The following is a 26955-nucleotide window of genomic DNA, read 5'->3' as shown; positions in this document are numbered from 1 at the left end:
ATTATCCTGATATCAAGTTCCTAACGATTCCGCTACGGAACCACACACCCTCAATCCATGTAAAAGATTAATCCTTCCTCGTCAATTGAGTCAAAGGTCCAACAATCTTGGCAAATCCCTCAATGAAGCGTCTATAATATCCAGCTAAATCCACAGAACTTCTGATCTCTGTCACCATCTTCGGTTGCTCCCAAGCCAAAACAGTCTCCACTTTCGCCGGATCCACAGCTATGCCCTCCTTCGAGATAGCATGGCCTAAGAAATTGACTTCCTCCAGCCAGAATTCACACTTGGAAGGGTTCTCATACAGCTTTTTCTCTCTCAACAATTGTAAAACTTGGCGCAAATGTCCTTCATGTTTATTCGCGTCCTTCGAATAGATCAATATGTCCTCAATAAACACCACCACACGCCGATCTAAGAACTCCTGAAAGATGCTGTTCATGTAATCCATGAAAACAGCAGGTACATTCGTCACTCCAAACGGCATCACTAGGTACTCGTAGTGTCCTTAACGTGTCCTGAAAGCAGTCTTCGGTATATCCTCAATCTTCACTCTGATCCGACGATAGCCTGACCTCAAATCTATCTTGGAAAATACGGTAGCCCCTCGTAGTTGGTCCATCAAATCATCTATCCTCGGCAACGGGTATCTGTTCTTGATCGTTGCCTTGTTCAATTGTCGATAATCCACCCACGATCTCGACCTTCCGTCCTTCTTCTTGACTAAAAGCACTGGCGCTCCCCATGGTGAAACACTCGGTCGAATGAATCCCTTTTGCCGAAAGATCCTCTAACGACTCCGCTTCAAAACTAAACGCCCTAAAATCCTACGATTCGTACCCATAAGGAATTTCCCTGAGATCCTAGCTTCCTTATCAACGCCTCGGTAAAACAACTCCCTAGCTCCGCGTGCTATTCTAGATCTCGTGTAACCTCTATAGTTAAATCACGAGCAACTTCGAATAAGGTCCTACTAGGGATAATAATCATAGGATCATAGTCTAAGTAGTAAATACAAGTTAGGCGCGTCACACTCGCTTGAATATAAAAGAGTAAGTTATTCTAGAATACGAGAACAGTTAAAATATTACCATCGTTCCCACGTTCTTCCTCGTTCGACTCCTCAACTCTTGCTCCTCCCTTGATATGAATCCTTTCCTCTGTAGCAAGTTGTTTTCCTTTCCCAACATTCCCTGATGATTCGCCCCTGAGTGCCTTGCAATCTTGGGAGAAATGTCCCGGTTGGTTGCAATTGAAGCATAGACTTTCTTTGGTCTTGCAGTTCACAGCTAGATGCCCCTCTCGGTTACACTTGAAGCATCTCCGTCCAATCACTGAGCATTTGTTAGCAAAATGCCCAAACTTTCTGCAACGAGTACATGTCACTCCTTTGTCACCAACTGGCTTCCCCCCCAGTATCAGCAGTCGTCGATTTGTACTCTCTTGAGATAAGATTTCTTCCCTCGGAACGCTGATATGGTCCCCACTTATGGTAACTCTTCCTTCCGTTGTAGCCTTGGGAACCTGACCTCATTGGTCCCCCAGCTCCAGTTCGGTTCATTCCTCTTTGTTGATACATTGCTGTCGCCATCAGTCGTTGATGATGCTCACGTGTAGCCTCCGCCATCCGGTTAAGATCCACCATCCTATATCCCATCGAACGTCCGATTAGTACTAACCATACGGTAGCACTAGACAAACCACTCAATCCGATTGAGTAGTAACGCAAGCAATTAGAGCGAAAATCGCTCTGCAGACAATCAATTTTCACTCTTTGCAGAGTCACACAACCTAGCACAGAAGACCTATTCCCCAAAGACTCCCGAAAGACTCGACTAAGCTCTGATACCACAATGTAACACCCCGATTTCCAGGTGTCACTTTAGTAACCAAAAATAGACTTTACGCTGAAAACAGGTAATTTTTTCGTTTGATACCTTTTAAATCAAGCAATAGAAAATAAAGACAAAACCCAACCAACACACAAATATTTACACATGTACAGCCTCAGCTGCACTCCCATGTCACGCGCACTCGCAGTGACTCCAAAGTAGTGTGCCCGTAGGCAAATAGTTACAGATCCAGAAGTGTGAGTGAAAAGGTTATAATTACAATCCACTGGGAGAAAGTCGGCCTCAAAATGGCCTAAGCAAAGACCCCTATAGTCCGACTGACTCACTGTGATCCCTCAATAAGAGAACCACACAAAAGCCATGCGTCGGGAACCTACCCCGTCCCAAAAGCAAAACGAATCAGAGCTCTACACAAATATGACGCCTGCCTAACTCTACCAACCCATAACTGCTCACACATCCGAGTCCTCGGCGAACTGAAGACGGCAAGTTGAAGCTCAGCTCCATGCGTTGTAGAACTTCTTTCGTCAGATGTTCACACTCGTCAGTCCGGTCCTCCATGACCCTTCCCCGGTACGTCGCTCGATGACCCACAACATCGATCACCCAAGCGGTGGGGGCATCCCGATCCACAAGCTCATACCTGATCCCCCCCGAGGGAGAGACCATCGAACACCAGTCGGCCATCGACATCTGGCAGCAGGCCGACCGCCCAAACACAAACATACAAACAAAGCCAAGGCGCTAGGGTCAACTCACAGCAATAAGTAGATATACACTCAACATGTGATATGGGGTATAGATATATGTTGATATATATACATATAAACAATCCTAGCATGTTATGGCTCTAACATTGCTTCAATAAACAAACAGCACACAATCTCAGTCAGCATGAATGTATGCGTGAAATGCACAATATGTATCCGGATTTGTGACGCGTTCCCGTTCGCCACAAGTGAAGCATTTTCACTATGGATGGACCATTCCCGTTATCCATCCTGGATGAAATCCATCCTGGATGAACCATTCCCGTTATTCATCCTTGGTGAACCATTCCCGTTATTCACCGAATGATGAACCATTCCCGTTATTCATCATTAATGCAAGGTGAACCATTCCCGTTATTCACCATGATATGCACAGGTGAACCATTCCCGTTATTCACCCGATTGAATGCAACGTGGTTAGCCAAACAACGAATCGTCCTTACCACGAAAGTGTTTAGCTCACAACCCAATCTCAACAAACCCATGAGTTAGTGTCGGTCAATACAACACAACTCGGAGTAAGTGTCGGTCAATACAACACAACTCCATCCACAGAATACACAAGGGTCTAGTGTCGGTCAATACAACACAGCCCAAACAACAAGAGCACTAGGTGTCGGTCAATACAACACGGCTCCACAACACTCCCCAAGAGTACTAGAGTACTCGGTGACTTTCAATCATCACCATAGCTCACCTTAGTGGCTTCCCCCAATTCCGATAACTCTCCAAACCCACAACAAAGTCGACTTTTCCCCGTCTTTCGTAAATATTTTCCCCTTCAGTTCTCCTATGCTTAAACGTTAATAAAAATTGTTTCAATTCGAATTAGTCAAGTTATGAGTTTATTTCTCAAAGTCTAAGTTTCCCAAGTCTTTAGTTTTTCAAAGCTCTATCATTCTAAGTTTTCAAAGATCAACCACCCAAAATACATTTCCCGGGGAAAGTCTAAGAATTCCAACATATGGCTAAGTCTCAAACCCCACATTTGGACTTGCCTAGGGTTGTTCATCCAACCCGAAATATCAAAGATCACCAGCTCAATGAATCTCCACTCCGAAATTGCGTCAAAACGCTCAATCCAACAAAAGCACAACATCACAAGTATGGAAAAGCATCATAACATCAACTCATCATCAAAAACAACATCAGATAAAACATAAGTCGAATTTATCGACGCCTATCATGCAGTCATAGCTAATATATAGTAAGTTGCCCTAACCTCGAGCTGATCCAGCTTCGCAAATCAAATCTCCTTCACAGGAATGCCTTGAAACTTCCAAAGTTCCTTCAACTGAACCTCGGAGGAAAAACAAAGCAGAATCCACACAAAATCGATTAGTTCGATCGCAATACAATACATAAACGATAGACAAAGCATCAAAGCTTCAGAATACGACAAACGGGTACGAAAGGACAAGTTTTCGAAAACGAAAAACTCCCCTCCCCTTAGGAAAAACCCACGGCCATAAGGAGAAAAGGGCTTCGGCTCTTTTTCTTCGATCAAATCAGTTTACAAGGTAGTTTTAGGGTAAAACTAAGGCAAAGAAACTGTCAGAACAATTTTCGGACAATCGGGCCGAAATACGACTACGCAGGGGCATTTTGGTCCAAAATAAAGGCTCAAAACTTCAAAGTTATCAGTTCTGAAAACAAATTTGACAGCAACGATCCTCATGATATCCGTGACAACAAATCCTAAAGGCACGAAGTCAGATTAAGTCTTTTCGACAATAAAGTTTCGAAATGTGAGACAAAAAGAGTTTTGAGTCAATTTTTCAGATCCTGGACAACTGAATCGCAATCAGAGTTTACTGACAGAGGTTTTAGACTCAGGGGAACATAAGGAACATAACCCAAGCGAGAAATCAGAGAAATCGGACAATTTTAGAAAAAGCTCAAAACTTAGAGCACAGAAACGACTTCAGAAACTCAGCAGAAACAGAAATCAGAGGCAGGATTCATGATAGTTACCTCGATACCTAGAAGTAGGGACGAACTGCACGAAGATTGGTCAAGTTTTCGCGGAAATCCCCTCCCCCCTTGCTCCCCACGAAATCAGCCACAAATGGAAAGAAAATGAGAGGATTTTGCTTTTTCGCGCTATTTATAGGCGGGTGAAATCGCGGGAAAATGAAAATTTCGCGATTCCGATTTTTGCAGCACGATCACCGAGAAATTCTAAGAGAGATTCTGGCGTCAGAATTCCAGAACTCAAAACAAATATCTAGGATTTGGGAAAAACGATATCGAAAAACTCAAAAGCGGTGTCGGTTAATCTGCCCCGAAAAACTACTTTTTGCTGTGATGCTCAAACGACAAAACTTCCAACTGAAGAAAGATTGGAAACGTCGAAACAAGTCTGGCAACATGGACGGAATCTTCGTTAGAAGTCCCGAATAGAAAAAGTCTTCATCCATTGCTCGAAAATAGGGTTTCGAAGCAAAGAAATTAGCGTCGGCGGACATCCGAAAAGTGAAACCTATCGTGCGTACAGTCCAGAGTTCCGAAATGAAACGCTGGTCGATGGAAAAATAAAGAGAATCTTTAAATTTTCCGAGAGTTCGAAATCTCACTCAAAACGTTGCTTTAAGAGCGAAATAGTCTATTCTGGACACGCTCGCCCTAAGGCAAGTGTGCAGACGACTCGCACTAACTCCGAAAACAACTACGCAACATTCCTCAAGCAATTCCTGAACTTTCTTCTTCATTAATCTTCCTCAAATGTCAAACTCCTGTCACGCTTACACTGATTCTACGCGTGAGTCGGAAACTAGCTTGTTCTGAAAATCCAGGTCTTACAGAGGGGGATGAGATGAGGATTAACAAGAGAAGTAGGACGCCACCACGGAGGGGCTTCTAGCAGAAATTTAAAATGCAGAAATTAAAAGACAGGAATTAAAACAGGAGGCTCAGCCTTCCATAAACAGAATAATAAAACTGGAGGAAATATATTACATAAACATAGGTTACAAAAACTGAAATTTAAAAAACTAAAAAACTGAAAAGATTGAAGAAAGGAAAACTGAAAGAGAACTTACAGAAGGACTCTCAGTGTTTTCTCTCTCTATAACTCTCTATCTAGGCTATGCCAAACTCTGATTAACAAAGCTCAGAAGATGCCTATTTAAAGAAAAAATTTGGTCACTGTTTGAATAGTTCCGGTTGAATAGTTCCGGTAGACGGTACTATTTGACGGGCACTATTTGCTACAGTAAAAAGTTCTACTGTTGCTACAGTGGAATACAATAATTGAGATTGAATTATTACAAAACATAATGATAAAAGACGACAAAGCTTTAGCAGAAGTCATCTTCACTTGATTCCAGTGTTTCCGGGATAAGATCTGACCCGAAAGAAGATTGTGAGGAAGTTTTCTGCTGAGGGGCCTTTGAGGATGAGGCCTGCTCCTTTGGCTCTTTTTCTTTCAATAATTGCAGAGCTGTTTGGAGATTCTTCAGCAAGTCTTCTTCTGTTGAAGCTCCTGCAAGGGCCGCTGTGATGTGGACCTTTTGATTGAGCAAGAGACTAGATTGCGGATTGGCATGCTTAAGGTACTTTTGGTTAGACTTAAACCACTGATTGACATTCTCCTTATGAGCTTTGGAAGCATCAAAGACCTTCCACCATTTGATTAAGGGTTGCTTGTGGAGAATTGGTTGGGCTTTTGTCTTGAGACCATAACGCCAGGCAAATACCCAAGAAAGGGAAAAGATTGTGTAAAAATTCAAACAATCAGGATAATTGTTTAAATCTTTATTCCAATGCTTTTAAAAAATGATTGTAACCCTCAAGAACTTCAGAGGGAAAGATTTCCGTAGTAGGTCCAAAGAAATCCCACCAAGAGTGAAACCAATTTGGAAATATATTACATAAACATAGGTTACAAAAGCTATATTACATAAACCAATTTGGCTCTGATACCAAGAGGGGGTCGGAAGCAGAAGGAGGGGGATGAGATGAGGATTAACAAGAGAAGTAGGACGCCACCACGGAGGGGCTTCTAGCAGAAATTTAAAATGCAGAAATTAAAAGACAGGAATTAAAACAGGAGGCTCAGCCTTCCATAAACAGAATAATAAAACTGGAGGAAATATATTACATAGGTTTAGGTTTCTTGGGACAACCTTGAATTCCAAATTGTTCGCAGAAAGTACCCAAATCCCTGCGATTTTGAGACTTTTCCTTAGTGAGTTGCTGTTGGATTTTGTCATCCTGACAGATTTTGAGAGCAACTCTTTGAATGATAGCAATAAGCTGTCCATAACTAAGGGTGTGATACGGGATTTCTCCCCCCGGATTTTGGCTTCTTAGTTTTTCCCGAACTTTGTCGCCAAAAGATTTAGGAAGACCTGCCAGGAACTTCTCTTTCCAGAAGGCTTGTTGGCTGTCTTCACGGGTGTAGACTCTGGTCAAGAAGGTATCCTTATACCATCTAAAATCACCCAAAGATTTACACTTAAGATTGGACAAAAGATCACCAGATCTATCCTTGATGAGGGAAGGATCTCCAACAAAATGTTGGGCTATAGTGAAGATTAAGGAGTTGACAGCATCAGGAATGAATTTGCCATCTTCAATGATAGGATTACCTTCTTCATCAGTCTTGATAGCAGTCAAGATCTGATTCTTCTCGTCTTCAGTGAGATAATTATCCCACCAACCTTTGAGCTGGCCACAGAAACCAGCAACCAAGACTTCGACAATAAGAGATTCAGGACAACTATTGGCGGTAACATAGGCAGTGGCTACCATAGTCATATTTTGGAGGATTTTGGTGATGCCATACTCGTTTTCACCATCAATATTCCATTCATAGACATTGTTGGCACTGAAGCTTTTGAAGTTTGAAGATTCTTCTAAAAGGAGATCAGGAGCAGTAGCTCTAGGATAATAGAGTTTGGTTTCTTTTCTCCACTGATTCCTAGAATTGTGATTAACAGCGTTGATAGGAATACTCTTGACAGATTGGATATCAGAATCAGACTCAACCTTACCATCTTCAATATTGTTTAAAGAAGTAGAGGCATTACGAGTAGAAGTCCGAGTTTTTGGAGGAGCAGGAGCAGAGACAGTAGGATTAGAAACTGCCTCCGGAGTAGGAGTTTCCTGAGTCGGGGTTTCAGGGATCACTTGATTGAGAAGCTTCAGTTGTTCCACAACTTTCTGAAGAAGCTCATTATCAGATTCATTCTTGGCACGAAGGGATTGAGCTGAGTGCCTAGATCGGTTACTGATTTGGAAAGGTTTGAATAAAGGTTTCTCCAGTTGACACCCTTTAGGGATATCAAGATCTGGGGAAGAGGGTTCAGTCTTGACCTTTCCTTTTCCTTTTCTAGCAGAATCATCATGAGTCTGAGATTCTCCAAGAGTTTGAAGATACTTATTGGTATAATTGGCCTGTTCCATGAGGTCTTTGATGTCCTTACTGGTGACCTCACCTTCTTCTTCCCTAGTCTTGAAGGGAGAAGCCAAGACAGGTGTAGATTGAGCTCCTTTAAGAAGGAAAGGAGTTTTAGGTGGCAGTTTAGAAAGGGTTTCTTTTCCATCTTTATGCTGCCATTTAACCATGTCAATTTGGAAGGGGTAAGATTTCCAATTCTTGTTGGCATAATCTTGAAACCATTCAAAAAAAAAGATGTTTTGCTGGGTTTTTTCAAGGAACCCGTAGAATTTTTCTTGGATCTTCTTTCTCTTTTCACCCTGATACTTTGCAAAGAACCATTTTCTTTGCTTAGTCCATTTGTCAGAGTAGAAATCTGCTTTGATACTTTCTTTGTCGATGACAAATTCAGTAGTGATTGCTCCAATGAAATCAGAAGTTTCTCCAGGGGTTTCTAGAGAAGAATACGTTGGAGATAAGTTGGATTGATGATCTTCATCACCCTTGTCATAGGTAGTCTTGACAGGAGTGGTATTGACATATCCAGCCAAATGGATAGTAGATCCGTCATGAGAGAGGGAGGGTCGAGCACCAGACTCGGGTTGGTTCCTTCTAGTCATAGAAAAAGATCTTCTGGACATGGCAGATTGGAAATCAGAGGATGTCCTAATAGATCTAGGGATAGAGAAAGAATTTCTCCTATCAAAGATGAGATCTACTTGGCCAGATTGGTGTTGGATGATTTCACGAAACTCAGGAGTTTCAGCAGGTTGGGCTGGAGTAGCCTTTTCCAAAGACCATTTCTCTGGAAGGGTGATATCACTCCATTGGATGGTTTTGGGCACAATAACATTGGCCTTATCATAATCTGTGAGGAAGAGGGTAGTTTCTCCAGATTTCTCACAATTGGTTCGCAAGAAATAAGATTTGATAGAGTTCATTACCTTGTATTGAACCCTGTAAATCAAAGAGATAGGAATGGAATCTTCTTTCATATCAAGGCCGTGAAGCTTGATATTTAGGAAGAGGACATCAAGGATGTTTTTATCTTCCAGACTAACAGTTAGATCTGGGAAGCAATTGAAAAAGATTGGTCCATTACTCAGGCTATATATATATATATATATATATATATATATATATCTATACCCTTGTCACATGTTGAGTGTATATCTACTTATTTCCGTGAGTTGACCCTAGCGCCTTGGCTTTGGTTTCATGTTTGTGTTTGGGCGGTCGGCCTGCTGCCAGACGTCGACGGTGGATTGGGTTTCGACGGTCTCTCCCTCGGGGGGGATCAGGTTTGAGTTGGAGGACCGTACTGACGAGTGTGGGCGTCTGATGAAAGGAGTTTTACGACGCATGGAGCTGAGCTTCAACTTGCCAACTTCAGTTCGCTGTGGACTCGGTACTGGAAGGGTAGGTTTAGGCAGGCGTCATATTTTGTGTAGAGCTCTGATTCGTCTTACTTTTGGGACAGGGTAAGTTTCCGATGCATGGCTTTTCGTGTGGTTCTCTTATTGAGGGATCACAGTGAGTCAGTCGGACTGTAGGGGTCTTTGCTTAGGCCATTTTGAGGCCGACATTTCTCTTAGTGGATTGTACTTATGACTTTCTCACTCAAACTTCTGGGTCTGTATATATATTTGCCTACGGGCACACTACTTTGGAGTCACTGTGAGTGCGCGTGACGTGGGAGTGCAGCTGAGGCTGTACACGTGTATATATTTGTATATTGGTTAGTTAGTGTTGGGTTCTGTCTTTATTTCCTATCGCTTTATTAAAAGGAATCAAACGAAAAAAATTACCTGTTTTCCGCATAAAGTTTATTTTTGGTTACTAAAGTGACATCCGGAAATCGGGGTGTTACAACCTTGGATGAGGAAACAAAGCATTTGAGGGAAGCTGTGCAATACGGGATAAACAACAATGGGATATCCTGAAGACGCCCCTGACAAGTCAGCATACATCAAGAGTCGATGCAGCTGCATATAAGATTGCTCGAGCAGTTGTTGCTCGCCTTCTTGCACACCAAAGGTACATTGCAGCATATAAAATTATGGACGAACAATATTTTCTGCTCTTTGGTGGTGTACCATCTGCTGCTGTTGGGAGTGAAAGAGAAAAAGCACAGACTGGTGACGATGCAAATAGTGAAAATGAAGGAGAGTCTGTCGTGTCACCATTAGAGTCTCGTGATGGTTTTTTCATGTTTTTGAACTTTCAGCAGAGACTCACCTTGTTTTGAAGTATTGTGGTGGTGGGGATTCATGTTGTTCCATTCCCTGCAAGTTGTTTCCTTTATTTTAAGGCTTATTAATATATGAACTCATGTTTTTAACTACTTTTCTGTGAATTACATTGCAGTGGGAGTATCAAGTTGGTAATTATACCATATACATCTTTAAAAGACCTTCGATTGCGGATTGTTCCTACGAATGCAATGTTGATGGTCGACTTCTATAAAATAAAAAGGTTTATGGATTACTACGATTACCCAAATGCTGATGTGCAATATGAGGATCCAAGTTCATTATCTGCCTCTACATCTTCTTCTTTTTATTCTTCTTCAAAATATCGAAAAAACACTCGTCGTTGTGCCCCCCCCCCCTTCCACGATCTTATCTGCCCCTCGTCTTCCATTTTCTGAACTCTCTTGGAAGCCCTGAACCACCACGTTCCATGCTCATATTTGTTATAAGATAACGAGCTTTGTGCTCCCATGTCTCTAGTTTTCTACGTTCGATGCTTCGTTTCGTAGCAATAAACCAACAAGTTTTGTGCTCCCTCCGGCATGTCTCCAGATTTCTGATCCCTGCAACATATCCACAGTTCCATACGAAAAAAACATCGCTCAGTATGGACTGTATGATGATGCATCTCATGGGTTCAAATTTCCATTCGTGGTTAATTGGAATGAACGTGGACCTGTTACTCCTTCTAGGTTCCAAATAGGGTACACCCATTGGATTGAGTCCGTCATGTCAGCATTTGAGTCTCGTGATGGTTTTTTCATGTTTTTGAACTTTCAGCAGAGACTCACCTTGTTTTGAAGTATTGTGGTGGTGGGGACCTCGCCGATTACATCAATCACACGGATTGGTCAACCACGGTTAACCACTCCCAACAAGTTGTTTCCTTTGTTTTAACGCTTATGAATATATGAACTAATATTTTTAAATGCTTTTCTGTGAATTACATTGTAGTGGGAGTATCAAGTTTGTAGTGTAGGCATTGAAGCTGGTGATCATATTTGGGCTTCAAGGTACCTCATTGAGGTAATTCATTTAACTTACTTTTGGTTTATATAATTGAAAAGTTGACTTGTTGAAATAATCAGTTATAGAAAAGATATCACGTAATCGAATTGCTAAAGGAGTTTTTTTGGCTCAATAATAATGTCTTTCTTTTGCTTGTGTGGTTCTTATTCGTGTATAAGTGCATTTTACAGAGTGTTTGTTTGCACTAACCTTGATATAATGTTATATTGTTTGTGTTTACATGAGAATTACAACATTTGCTTGTAGTTATGCGTCATTATCAACAGAAAAATATTGTTCATGCTGTTATGAATATTTAGATGCTCATCTAGGTTATAAGGTAGGAAGTCATGAGCCCGACCCACATGTATACTTGTTCAAAACTCTTAACATAATATTATAAATACAAGGGAGGCTGCAACTGGAATAACATCCTTCACTCTACAAAAGTTGTGATCTTTTAGCCCGAAAAATTATTAGTGCATGGTTAATTGTTCCTGAAGGACATCCAATTGTATATGAGATTGTATCATGAAATGAAATTTTGTTGTGGTTCTCTAGAAGAAGCCAATGAAATTTCAAAGCAATATTTTAAAAGAAATCATTGACACTCTTGAAAAGGTCTGTATATCAATAATCTTATATTTTTTCAAGAAACAGCCCCAGACGCCAGCGACGGATGTACATTGGGCAAGGGTGGGGCAAATGCCCCCACCTGATTTCCATAAAAAACATTAATAACATTAGTATTAAGATATATTGCCCCCAACAAATACTTACAAATGCTCCCACGCACTCATATTGCATCCAATCATAAGTTTGAACTTTAAGCTTACAGTAAGTAGTAAGTACCCCCTTCAAGTTCCACTTAACTTGCCATGTTTCTTAAAAAGATTACCATGTTTTTTATTTAATAAAACCAATTAGTCACAAACTCACAATATTTTTAAAAAGAGCAACACATATATATACTTCTCAAATCTCAGCTACCGTGGTCTAGTATCTGTAGCTGAAATGACTGTGGCTTTTATTTTTATTTTTGAGGTTAGATGACTACAATTTTTAAGTACTAATTTATTCACACTTCATTTTTTCTTTCAATTCATTTTCACTTTTTATATTCTCTTCCTATTTCCTTTTTTCACTCATATTACAACATTTATCACATTTCTTATTTCTCTGTATTCTATTCCTGTATCTCTTAAACGGAGGTGTGTTTTATATATCAACAACATATTATTCACAATTTTTATTTGGCCACAAATGGGTCTGGGAAAGATAATTTTATTATAATCATCACGCTTTCAAACTAATATATTATGTTGGTAAAACATATATACTATTTGGTGAATTCTATTTTTTTTAATCTTTAATAGTGATATTTTATAATTTATATGTTATAAATTTTTGTGCTGTGATAAAAAATTTGTATATTGCCCCCACGATATAAAATTTTTGGATCCGTCACTGCCAGACGCGGTTGCAATCCTATAAATAGTATCGGAGTCAATGGTTGATGTGATCATGATAATGACTCTTTGTATTGAAAGTCTTCTTGACACAAGGTGGTGGTCAGGTGACGTGTACTATTTGCGCAGTGATGAAACAAATTGCAGTGCAATTTTTGATAGCTTCCGCTAAGGGAAGGATAATAATATGGCGGTGACCTACTCTTAGGGGGAGAATGTTGAGAATTGAAGTGTGAGAAAGGGTCCCACATTGACACATGATCTCATGTTTTATGTTATTCTATTTCCCCAACATTGGTATCAAAGTATACAAATATAAAGAGCATATATAAGCATTATTGTTAGATATTGCTTGGATCAATAGTAATCCTTACATGTGAAGATGTCAAACCTATTGAGTTTTTCCATGCAATGAATATGAGATGCAATTCTCATCTTGTGACACAATTGTCATGTTTACATATTACTTATCAATTTAAAACTCTTTGAAGGACTATATTTTTTTTATTGACGTAACGATAAATTATGGGTTAAAAATATCATAATTTTTGAAGGATTTAAAATGCCAGAAAATTTCACTTTAAACATTGAAGTATTATTTTGAATGAGAAAGTTCTATATACAGGACAAATTGAATATGATTGGTATGACCGGTTAGACATCTCGAGTCTTATGATGCGAAAGTATATGAATTCATATGAGTGCCCATCAAAGAACTTGAAGATTCTTCAATATAATGAATTCTTATATATTGTTCTCATGACCTATTAATAATTGGTAAAATATATGAGTTTGAATCTCTCATACTCTTGAGTATATTTGATGTGATACATGTGCACATATTCACTCTTTTTATGGTTCATTAAAGTATTTCATATCTTTATCGATGTATCGACTAAATGGCCAAATATATGTCATCAACTCTCCATATTGATAGAGTTAAAATTTCAACCTTGATTAAGTTGGTAAATGACACGGTTTTGAATATATATAGTTGCAGATGATCATATTTAAATGATCTAGTTGAGTTATTTAATTAAACGACTCCTATTTATAGCTAGACAATTACATATGAAAACAAATGTCCTTATTTTTGGACATGGGATTTTGCAAATAGCAGCATTGACACACATCAAGCCAACAATCCATTATAATTATCCTCATTACAATTGGTTCATGGTCAGGAATCTAATATCTCACATCTAAGAATCTTCAACGTGCGTTATATATTTTCAATTGCTCTACCACAACGCACTAAGGTGAAACCATAGGGAAAGCTGAGGCTATTAATAAATTTGAGTCATTACCGAAAGATATTTCATATCTTACTTGTTGGTTCTCAGCATTAGGGGAGAGGAAATTAAGCAGCTCTGAAAATTTGTAAAGAATGCATATGTATACTCGCACTATGAACCAGAAGTTCAAAAGATGCATTCTCTGACCTAAAATGAATTATTAAATTCCCCTTATATGCTGCAAATACCCTTCTCTAACTTAATATCCCAGTTGAAAAATTTGTTAATATTATTAGACTAAGGCATGCCTAAAACTTGGTTCAAAAAGATTTATCCTAGAGAAGGAAGATGGTCTTGTCGAGGAGGCAAACTATCTTGAGAAGTGTAGAGAATACAAAAATGTTCATACCTATTGAAGAGGTTCAAGTACCTGTAATGATTGATTAAAGAGATCTCAATTGGTTATGTCTCGAGAAGTTAAAATAAGGAACCAAGAACATGAAGAATTGTCGACAAGATGAAGTGGTGCTCATTATTATAAATATATGCGAGAATCTTGAACCTGAAAATTAATGGGTGTGATTGGTCATAAATAGAAAGAAACGATTCATTTGCTGAATTTAAGGGTCTTTGGACCTCATTTCTGTACACTGAAGGTATAAAGACAATAAGGCATACAAAGTCGTTATAGTAAAGTGAAATGATGTTGTCATACTTAAGACACACATGACTATCGTGGTGGATACTTGGAGTTACAACTTATTTGTATGGCTCACTTGAGAATGATATCTATATAAAACTTCTGGAAGGTTGTAAGATTCCTAAAGCACACAATTCATGTTCTCAACAATGAACAAATAATTAGATTAAAGCAATCTAGATGATTATTTGCTTAAGGACAGACATAAAATGACCCAACAAACTCATGCATATTTATGATGAGATATGAGATTGTTTATGTCATAATTAATGTTTATGACAATGATTTATTGGGACTTCAGAAGAGCTCTAAAAAACTGTAGATTTACTAAAGAGAAAATTTAGTTGGGAATGAAACTTTTGTCTAGCCTTACGAAATGAGTATCCAAAGGGTGAGGTATTTATGCTCCAAGATACTCATGTAAAACCGGCACTAAAAGAATTATATATGGACGAATCATGCTTATTGTGTACTCTAATGGTTGCAGGTCATTATATGTAAATAAAGATAATTTAGACCTCGAGAAAAAGATGAAGAATTACTTGATCCTTAAGTACCATACCTCAGTGCTATCAGAGCATTAATGTATTTTGCTAGTCATACTCGACCTGTTTATCCTTTGTTGTTAATTTATTAGCAAGATATAGTACTTCACAAGTTCAAAAAAAAAAGATATAGTTCTTCACCTACGCAAAGGCCATGAAACGAAATAAAACAAGTCTTTCATTATCTTAAAGGCACAATGGTGAATGGAGGTGAGTTCATTTTTTTCCAAGTCCAAGCTTGACCTAATTGGTTATGCATACGCTGGATATTTATCAGACCCACAAATCATCTCCACCGAAAGAGTCTGACACAACTTTCATAGTCTCACCTTAATGGATACACACTGTTAGTGTAAAATAGTTTTACACTGACATCTGATTGAATTCCACAAAATAAATAAATATATTTTTATTTTAATTAAAATTAAAAATGAATGAAATTCCCTCCTACGTGGCAAATATTTAAACTCATAAATTAATCATCTATGAGAAGTCATCTCATCTCATTTATTTATTACAATATATTGAGAAATCCTTATTGTTAGACAACGAAAATAAACGAATTGGTTACATTTCGTTAATAAGCGGCACTTTTAGCAGCAACCAATCATAGGATGACAACCAAGCATTCTTGCATTTCTTTAAAACAGAATCTGTATTACATAACACTTCTCTAGTATATTACATTTTAGTTTTGCTCTTAAACCTCATAAAGTCACATAATAATCTTATAAAATCACATACTATGAGGGTAAAACAGATTAGTAATTACTAATTACTATCTTTATAAAACGAACATAATACCATAAGAAGAAACAATGGACTAATTAAACATGTTCACCAAGTACAAATGAATGGTGGGGAATCACAAAACTAAACAAAAAGAAACAAATGAATAAAATGCCAAAGCAACAAAAATAAAACAGCAACCTGCGCCAATCTCTTATTGTTCAACTTCATCTCTCTCATTACTTTTCTAGGTGAAATATCTCTTTTTTGTACCCTAGAGGCAATAGCAAAGTTGAAAAGGAAGATCATAATGGTGAAAAGAAACAAAAAAGAAACAAATAATGGATTAAATCATCTTACTCACCAGAAGGAATCAAGGGGAGATGATAACCTAATGTGAGGGCAAGCAAAAGAAACGATAAGGGCGTTAGAAAAGAGACGACATAACAAAATGGTGGAAAAAGAAGACCAAAGAAGAGCTTCGAACATAATCGCTAAAGGAAGACATGATCTTACTCACCTGAAGCAACAAAACCACGACAACCAATTGCTGTAAAAACGAATTGCAACCAATCTCTTGTTCAACTTCCAGATGCGCCTAATCGAGAAGTACCGGCGGAAATAGAAAATTAAAAAAATAACCCAATCTCAATCAGGGAAACTTAAAAGGTGGAAGGTAAATTAAAAGAAAGAAAACGACAAACAGGCCTGAAAATTCAGAAAAACCCAATGTCAGATATGTTTTTACCTATGCAAATGGGGATGTTCAGCCATCTTGTTACATACCTGGAAAATTATCAGATGGTGGAAAGCGAGAGAAAGGAACTACACATAAACAAATTTGTTTCCCATTGTCCTAAAGTAACAATTAAAATCTGCAATAATACGCATCTCATACTGTGAGCACATATAATAGAAGGAACATCTAAGAAGAACATATGAAAGGAAAATTAAAAGACCCGAATAAAAGAAACAGACATAAATCAGATTTTTACCTTCGACTGGAATGGAGAAATATTAGGTCACTGAGACAGTCAATAAGATAAGTGTGGAAGAAAACATAGAAGGTAATGATGGATGGAGTCCACAGTTTAACACTAACCAATGTCGAAGGTTAGTGAAGGGAGGAGAAAGGGAAGGTGGTTTGGCTGGGGAAAGAGGAAGCGGTGGCAGCGATGGCTCGGCTGAGGAAGAAGGAATGGTGCAGCAACTTTGGGTGTTGAAGGAGGTTGTGTTGATTTGGGTTTTATTGAGGTGGAAGGTTGGCTTGGCGGCAGATTCAGTGGGAGGTGGAAGCGAGATATGATGGCTGAAATAGTTCTTACCGGATTGAGGATCTTATCTAGCTGGAATGGGGCTGCAGAGAATGAAGCGGCAGAGTCAGGGGAGAAACGAAAACGGAAGACTTTCGAAGAGGTGGAAGATTGAAGAACGAAAACGTATGGAGCCTTCAAGAGGTGGAAACGAAAACGGCAAACACAGGCAAAAAGGAAAAGAAATAAACGGCTAAAATTGAAAGGAAAGGATGACCAAGATTGAATCCCTAACTAATTATATTGAGATTTACTAAATTGCCCATAGAGAAATTATCATTCATGTTCAATGGTTTATGGAATTACAAAGTTATCCTTTAGGCTGCACAAACTCTCCCTTTATATATAGTATAGATAACTTTTATATTATGATCAGTATCTCAAGTTTTAATATTACATTAAATCATATTAATTCATTTCTAGTCAATTAACTATTAAAACAAAAAAAATATGTTTTTTTTCTTAAATACTACTATTTGATAATAATTGAATTTATTCAAACTTTAGATGAAACATTTTTTTTAGAGGAAAAGAGTTATTCATTAACAAATGAAAAGGAGAACAAACTACAAAGAAGGGAAAAATCACCAAGCCATCCAAGGAACAAACACAACAACCCAAAAGAAAAGAGCACACCCACCCTACTTCAAAAAAGGAAAATTTTCTTTAATAACTTCGGCCAACCCTCGGATGACATCTTCATCACTACCAGGGAAAGACATGCCTGCAAACTGAGCAAGACACCAAGCCTTCTTTGCTCGTGTGAAGTAAGGACCCGAAGGAGAAGGAGGACTGGGCGGGGCCGACACATTAGCGATAGTCACACTCTCAGGTTTACAAGGTCGACCCCTAGGCCGCCGAGGACTCGCCACCCTCGCCGCTTTAGATGAAACATAACATTTATAAATAATGATTTAAAGTATCTGTAGATATAAGTTTTTTTTTTAAACTGTTAAAACAATTTTTTCTTAACTTAATTTTAAAAATGTTTGTAAATTTTTATACATTCTGCTTTAATTTATCATGTTTTCTCCATAATGAAATTTTTAAAATTCGCAATCTAGACATTTTGTGGGGCTTCGATCAATTCTAGGTTCCAAATACAATTGACCCACTTCGTTAAGTCCCTTGTCATTGGAGTCACAGTTCTATGGGATCAAATTGAATCCCTCAATGTTGACGTTCGATCTCCTTTATGGGTTGGAAATCGTTTATGGGTTGTTAGGTATGTTGCCAAGGCAAAGCTTTAACCACCGCTGCGATGACCTTCAGTGTCCACTGCTGCAGAAAAGGAGGGAACTTTGAGGGAGATGGTGGTCGATCTGGAGGAAGAGAAGAAGGGTTTGCATAGATTAGAAGATTTGAAACAAGGAGAGGACGAGTTGAGGGAGTGGTGAAGTTTCATTTCCCGATCTGGGGTTGTGAGAGGGAGTTGTGGAGTGGATTTGGATTTCTTGATCTCCCCCTCTATTGATCTCTCCCTCCACCATCCATCTCTTCTAATTGCTTTGATAATGATGGTAATAGGAATAAGTGAAGAAGGTGGAAAAGGGAGATGAAAAGCGAAAGCTAATGATGGAAGAAAAATGGGGTTTCAATGTTGTGTAGGAGCAAAACCTACCCGGAGGTGGAAGAGAGAAGTCCTAAAATGAGAAACAATTTTTTTCCTTAATTAGAAGATGATTGAAAGTTATGATGAAGAGGATGAATTTCTGTAATTTTCTAAGTTTTTAGAAGAACATGATGAAGAATAGTATGAATGTCCTGGATTTTTTTTTTTAATTAATTATTTTTTTGACAACAAAAACATATATTGAACATAAAACAAAAATTGCAAATGGTAGCAAATGTGGGGGATAAAAATTACTAATATTTTGTTAAAGACTAAAAGCGCAAATTAGGTAAAAGTGGGGGATCAAAAATGCGGTTAAGCCTTTTTTTTCAATTACAGGTATCCTTTATTAAGTTAATCTTGTTCGATTCAGGTGCAAGGATGTCAAACTCAAAAGTTTCCATAAACTCGTGGAGTGCTTGTGAACATGACTCATGATTTCGACTCGTAAACTCATAAGACGTTAGCTACAAGTTTACCTTATACAAAAAATAATATTTAAAAAACCACAACAATATTGCAAATGCCAATAAAATTAAAAATATACCTAAATAGTCAAATCATTCATTTTACAAACACAAGAACAAGTTAAAATCATACATAAATTGACTAAATATAAGTTTATAGAAAAAAAGTAACACATGTTCATCAGGTAAATACTGAAAACTACAAATAAGAGCAAATAAGTTATGAGTCATTCCTTTAAACAACAGTAAAAATATACTGTTTTATTACCTTCTCAATATCTGATTATCAACTCATAATTTGAGATTTGGAAGAATTTATATAATATACAAATTCAAAATCTAGGTTGGTAGACAAATTTAGAAATATTGTCGCACCTCACTCTCTTACACAACACAAATAAATATTAGAGAAAATAAGATACGAAACATGAAGTGAGATGGATTTGTGATGTATAAAAATAATATTGCAAAGACTATCATAAAATGCTGTAATTTTTCTAAATAAATTATTTTTCTTCATTTTTTCTAAACTCGTGGACTCGGCAGTAAACTCACTAGTTTACCGGAGTTTACAGAGTTCACGCGAGTTAAAAAATGAACTTACATGTGATGTAACTCATTTTGGTTACCTATAATCGTAAAACTCATAAGAGTTTAAAAATTAAAACTAGAGGTTAGCTAGCTATCATGCATGAGTACGATCGATGAAGGTAAAAAATCTTCCAAAATATTAATTTATTTTTATAATATAAATAAAAGACCAATATTCATGACATAAATTAATGCAGAGGATCCAAATACGGTTTACATCACAAATAATTCCAAAATAATTCCTATACATCACTCATCTCTGTGTTAATTACAATTTCCAGATTCACGGTCTCACGCATCCGGCATCACCCACCTAGCAATTTCACATTAAAATAAGCCTTGAACCGTACCTGTGCTGCGTGCGTTCTTGTCAACTATGGTTAGAATTGGAAATTGGCGTTCGTTGATTCCATTTGCTGATTTGCAATCAATATATTTTTTCCTCATCTATAAGACTTGAGCATAGCTCCACAAAAAGTGCAAATAATAGCCTTCCAAGATTTCCAGTAGAAAGGAACGTAGCAGAATCTCGTCTGTGTGATCATGTCCGCCACGCTCGCGCCGCCGCCGCAACGCGAGCATGACCCTGCCACCGGCTTGCTCTCCTTCACCTTCCTGCTTTGATCCACCAGAAAACAGAAGCAAACCATGACTTCAATTAACTACTCTTCCACCTTCTTGTTCCCTGCAAGGCTCTTTTGTTTTTGTTTTGAAGAATGCTTTATGATGCTACTTGAATATGCTTATATATATGCTACAAGGACACAGGATGCATGGTCTATAAAGGAATGGGTTTTCTTATATTAAATTTCACATTATCATGCTGTTGCATAGTACACGTAAGATTACCCCCACACTTGATTGGTATAGGTGGTACATTTGAATTTTGTGGATACATGCAAAAGATTTTAGCTAATAAATCTATTCAAAACTAATAATATGATTAATGTTCTCGACTTAGTTGTTTTGCAAATAAAAGATATTGCACACAAAAAATATACAAGTAGTTGTAATAAAAAAAACTTTGTTTAAGAACTAGTAGTATTTATTTTTTAAATAAATAAATTACACATAACAATTAATTTCATAAGGTTTTATTATTTTAGTGTATTATCTTTAAATTTAAAAAGTATAGATAGCTAGATACAATTAAATATTTATATCAACCTCTTTTTCTCTCTTAATATATACTGATTTAAATTATAAAATAATTTTGTTGTTCTAGTAAATTTTATATGAATTTTTTTGAAATCAATTTTATATTAATTAATCGTGTAAAATGCTTTGTGTTTATAAAATAAATAAATAAGTAAAATGACAACTCTTGCTTTTCTGTTCATACAAAAGAGGGTGGGAAAGTGAAGTTCATTAAATGTCGTGGGTTGGCTAGGGACACTTGGATGAAGGACGCGTTCAAACTTTGAAGAGATAAATGGACACGTGGAGGGTGGGATGAATATAATCACGTTATTGGCGATGGAGACCTGCTCAACTTAATCAACAAGGTCCCGTGGATGATTAATTACAACGTGGACGGTGCATATGAGATTAGATTCCTATAAATAAGAATAAAGAAAATATATTTAATCCTAATTTATTGCATTGTCCTTACTAAAATTATGACATTTCAAGTAGATAGGAAAGAAGAAAACTTGGAAACAAAGTTTTCTACTAGGCCCAAACAATCTTATGGCCCACTAGGTATTTAGTTGAATTGATAAGTTAGATATTTTTTTAGAAGTTCATCTAGTTACATGGTTCATTATGAGTTTGGAAAACATTATGTACATATTTATATTTATTGAACTTAAGTTCAATTGATAATTAAGTGTGTTGGAGTATTGTGTAATGGAGTCATGATGGTGGAAATTAGGTTACGCTTTATATATATATATATATATATATATATATATATATATATATGGCCAAGATTATCACTTCTTTCTCGAATTTATATAAATTTCATTGGTGTTCTAAATTGTAGTATAGATCTAGTTTAAGTTTATTCTTACATATCTTATTTGTTAGCTCAAAATGGTGTCTTGAGAGACCTTCATGCCCTTTTCATACCATAATAGTGGTTCACAGCTGATGATAGTGCGATTAGGGTGATGATTTCTTGTGCCGAAAATTTGTGGCTAGACAATGTGTCCCGTTGATGGAGAAGTAATAGTATGTGTAGATGTTTTCGCTTGAGATGGACTCACACTTGAGGGGGAGAATTTTTGGGATACCAAGTGTGAGTAAGAAGTAACACATTAATATGAGATGATAAAAAAGTGTTGAATAAATTATAAGTAAGGAGTCATACAATCGTTGCCTCTCTCACGACCCAACAATAGTATCAGCCGAGTGTGTGACCCTTAGTAATCACCTGGCCTCAAAATTGAGTGTGCAACCCTAGTGATTGGTTCATTCCGCTGAGAGGGAACATGGTGGTGTGGTAACTTACATGCATGAGGGGCCAAGGGGGAGAATGTTGAGAAAATCAATTGTGACTTTTAAATATCTTGCACATTGGATGAAAGTGAAAGTGTTTAAAAATATATACGAGATAAACCTACAAATTAACTCAATGTCTTTGGTTGATGGAGAGAAGATGAGTTTTTTTAAATAAATAAAAACTTATCAATTATCATGTTTGCTTCAGTTTTTAGGGGATGAGAATGGAGGAGGCCAAAACCCCTTAAACCTCAAATTTTTCTCATCTCCAAAAGTGATGGAAATTGGAGGGAGAATATTTCATTAGACAAAAAATTGTTCATAGTTTTAAAATATTTTAAAATTAAAGCAGAGTAGCTAAAATAAGTATATAGTTTAAAATCTCTACTCTCCCTCACCAAGGAAACATGAAAATGTTATTTTCCATCACCTCTGAAGGTATGAAAAACGGTAGAAAGGGGGGTTTAAATAGCGTTTTCAGAATAAAACTTCCACCTTAAGATTTTATCAAATCTTTCGAGACACAAGTAAAGTGCTTAAGATAAGAGATGAGAAAAGCACACAAGGATTTTATCCTGGTTCACTTGATGAATCACTCAAGCTAGTCCAGTCCACCCGTGAAGGTGATTTCTTCCTTCGTGTTGGAACTTGTGAAGCTTGTTGATCAGAGCCAGAGGGAAGCATGAATCCTCTGACCGTTGTACCTTCTGATTCTGAACTCAGAGGGGAAGTACTAGGTCTTCAGAGCCATTTTGCTTATGGACTTCAGAGTCTTCACTTTTCAGCTTCTGGATCTTCAGAGTCTTCTACACCATCAGAACTTCTGAACCTTCAGAGTGTCTGGGTTATCAGAACGTCTGGATCTTCAGAACTTCAAGTGAGCTAAGTCCATATCAGAGCTTGATTAACTTCAGATCTTCTGAAGCTTTTCTACTGTTCAGATTGAACATAGAGATTGCGAAAGCGTTGCTAGGGTCACTCTTTAAACACAGTGCTTCTGATTTGTGTGAGATTATATTAAGGTCAGAGCCTGTTAAGAGCACACTCAGAAAACACGTTAGAGTACCATAATTGTTCATACTAAAATGTTAACTTGTAATCATCAAAACATAGAGTTGTACTACACGATCAAAACTTGATCTTACAACCTCCTTTTAATCAAACACGATAAGAATTAGAATTTTCCCCTCCCTTCCTTTCTCCTTCCCTACTCTCCCTTCCATTGAACTAAACACACTAATTTTAGGTAAAAGTGTGATGTTCGTTGTAATAGCCTTGTTTGTTAGTCCAATGCGGTGGGTGGACTTTTATACCAATGCATGCAACAATTTATGATGTTTCTTCAAACTCGATCTCTATCTTCATTAATGTTTGGATGTTTTTCTCGGCCACCTAGTGGCATCATGATTTGGCTTTAATTTTGAAAATAAAACTAAAAGGAAAATGAAAAGATGGAAATGCTTTATTATAAGAAAAGGAAAATGATCTCAATCTAGAGACTTGCAGGCCACAAAAATTCTTCCATGACTTACCGAATTATTATTTTTCTGTCTCCCATGGCCATGAACCCCTGACTGACTCTCATATATTTACAAATCAAACAACTTGCCATTTAGATTAAAATATCAAATTGTAAAATGGTGTGAACATTCTTATTATTATTTTTCTTGCATCTAAAAGACATTCTTACTTTGTTCGTCAATAATGCAGCTGCACCATTCATACATATGTCCTACCGTTGGTGAATATAGGAAACATTGAGCATCAATACATCAGATAACATGAAGAAAAACTGAAAAAGTGATATAAGTGACTAGGAATCCCGTGTGAATTCGATTGGCAAGGTCCAATATCACATTAATAGGAGTGGAAAATTATTCACTCCACAATTTTTGAAGACATTGTCATGAGGACATTCCATATATGCTATCATTATTATTTATAGGCATCGTTGACTTATTTATAGAATTTATTTCAAAGGCAAACAGTTAGTTAAGCCAACAATAATAATTAAGGCCTTGTATGATAAAGTCTATTTCGGACAAAGTAAGGATTAATTCGCTTCAATCTATTTTTAATTTTTTATACAAATAGGTTACATGATGTGCTAGAATTATGTAAGAGACTATTTTGCTCTCAAGGTTTTAAAAGTCAATAGAATACGGCCTGAATTATGAGCCTCCTCGTTTGCAAGTTATCAAACATGTGAACATGGCTAATCCTCTTGGTTGATATGATATTTCCTTTGCCTGTGCATTTGCTTCAGACTCCATTGGAAAAAACCTTGTGTTGTTCCCACTTTACTCTCTCTCAGTCTCTCTCTCTCTCTGGTTTTTCTTTGGATCGGATAATGTTTCGTGGACATATGATTTGGAATTGACCACCAATTGACACACGCAAGTAGCGATTATTTTTAACATCTCTACATACTATGTAAAAATGTTTTTCTGACAGTTTCACAAAGTTGCATGTTACTAGACATTTTTATTTTAAATTTTTTTTTTGCCGTTTAGAAATGTAGTTGGTCTGATATGGACGTATTGATTTACTTAGTAATTGGGCTGATCAAAGTAATGTAATGAATGGGCCGGGCAACCCATGGTCCGGTCGGACCAAAACCCAAGTTATAAATAGCAGGTACCATCCAAGCGATGGGGGACCTATCATTTCACGCAATTTTCATTCGTTCGTTTACTTCGCTTGCTCTCTAATTTGATTAGCTCTAGTCTGTGGTTCCATACCGGAACATTGGCGCCCACCGTGGGGCCGAAGGAAATATTCCTGGGCTTCATTTTTTCATTGCAATGGTGACTCGATCCGGAGCGAATGGAGAGAGGAACCACGTCCCACAGGATACCGTTTCTCCTGATGTTCTTCAGCGGATTATGGATGATCTTAATGATCTCCGTCAGCACAACCAACAGTTACAAAATCAACTCACTGATCTTAATCAGACTCAGGGGCTACGAGAGGGCGATCGACGAATGGCCGAGACGGTGGTGGATTTTCAACCTTTCACGGAGGAAATAGCAAACACAACCGTCCCAGACAACTTGAAGACGCTAAAACTTGATTCTTATTATGGTGATACTGACCCAAAGGACCATTTGGTGTATTTTAACACGAAAATGGTTATTGTGGGGGCATCGGATGCGTTGAAGTGCAAAATGCTTCCGTCAACTTTCAAGAAGTCATCAATGATTTGGTTTACAACTTTGCCTTCAAGGTCAATTGTGAATTTCACAGAATTGTCGGCGAAGTTTTTGTCTCAGTTCTCGACTAGTCGTACCCAAAAGGTGACTCCAGCGACATTATTCAATGTTCGTCAGGGACCGAATGAAACTTTGCAGTCTTACATGGGGCGTGTCAATCAATTATCAGTTCATTTGGAGGATAAGATGCCGGAAATTTGCATCGCAGCTTTTGAATTAGGTTTGAGGCGTGGAAGTTTAAACAGCAACTTTAGCAGGAAGCCGGTGGAAACAATGGCGCACTTACGTGAAAGAGTGCAAGGATTCATCAGGGAGGAGCAAAGTGACCAAATAAAAAACAACCACCCAAATGCTGGGTTACAGGGCAGCGACAACAGTTTGAGGCGAAGAGGGGAGTGGTTACTGATCAGAGTTCAAAGGGATGGGCCGAACGTGGAGACAAAGGGTACAACAATCGGAATCGTTACAATAATAGATATGATAACCGTCCCAACTTTAAAAATTGTGCTCAACCGTATGGTACTCGTGGGCATGGACATTCGATGATGTGGACTCGAAATCAAAATGATCGGGCCACACCTTTGGCGGTTAACTTAACCGAAGCTTTACACACGTGTTTGGAGGCGAACGTAATTTGTAAGACCCTAACCTTGCTTATGAATTGCTTAAGTGATTTATTGAATAAATGTGAAATTTCTAGTGAAGTTTGATTTAATTGCTAATCTGTCCGTGACCTTGTAAGAATTTTTGAGAGGTCTTAAAGACCTAATCTTGAAAAGCTTCCTTCATGAGAGTTGTAGCTCTCTGAATTAGCTAAATTCTCTCGTTGGTTTCAGGTCATTCCGACCTCCGTAGCCCGAGATAGTCATGTTTTAGTGACGGAAGGTCAGGCTGTATTGTACTAGCAATTTTGCTAGAAGAAAGTCTCTTAATTCCGAATTTATTTCTTTAATATCAAGGGAAGGAGTTTGCCTTGATTTATTTTATCCTCTTAATCAGTAGTTAGGAGAGTAATTAGTTGGACTTGGGCCAAGTTATGAGGGGAGAAGAGAAAAGGAAAACCTAGCCCATGATGTATGCTAGCCGAATTCCATGAGGAAGGGAGGAAGGGAGACCTTTGGTTGACTTGTAATGCTAGAATCAAGGGGCTGATGGGGGTTATGTTCCCTTGATTAATAAAAATCAGTTTTCATGGAGAGGATTAAGAGCTAATAATGAGCATTGATGTAACACCCCGATTTCGGTGGCGTCACTTTAGTAACCAAAAGATAAACTAATGCGGAAAAACGTGAATATTTTTTTTTCGATATAAACATAGACAAGACTGAACTAAATAAAACCCAACAGTAACGATAAACAGAACTAATATAC

The 26955-nt window shown here is 37.7% G+C and overlaps 1 protein-coding gene and 1 long non-coding RNA gene across 3 annotated transcripts; both read right to left on the bottom strand.

Annotated features, from left to right (window-relative positions):
* Nucleotides 1–15915: 15915 nt before the first annotated feature.
* LOC130742356 (uncharacterized) lies at nt 15916–17603 on the bottom strand. Of its 2 annotated transcripts, none has more exons than XR_009021122.1 (5): nt 16943–17603; nt 16734–16822; nt 16468–16655; nt 16312–16338; nt 15916–16221 (listed from the first exon to the last, which is right to left on the bottom strand). It is a non-coding gene; the product is annotated as an uncharacterized LOC130742356 (long non-coding RNA). The 2 variants fall into 2 exon arrangements; XR_009021121.1 differs by having other exon boundaries at nt 15923–16221; nt 16468–16545; nt 16943–17561.
* Nucleotides 17604–20044: 2441 nt separating this feature from the next.
* On the bottom strand, nt 20045–20731 carry LOC130745464 (uncharacterized). Its single transcript, XM_057597748.1, has one exon. It carries the CDS (start codon nt 20578–20580, stop codon nt 20374–20376), a length of 207 nt encoding a protein of 68 aa, XP_057453731.1. The 5' UTR covers nt 20581–20731; the 3' UTR covers nt 20045–20373.
* Between the last annotated feature and the right edge of the window lie 6224 nt (nt 20732–26955).

This window comes from Lotus japonicus, chromosome 3 (assembly GCF_012489685.1).
Source record: "Lotus japonicus ecotype B-129 chromosome 3, LjGifu_v1.2".
Lineage (NCBI taxonomy): Eukaryota > Viridiplantae > Streptophyta > Magnoliopsida > Fabales > Fabaceae > Lotus > Lotus japonicus.
Note: the sequence above shows the minus strand (reverse complement) of the source record. Positions and strands in the feature narration are given on the sequence as shown.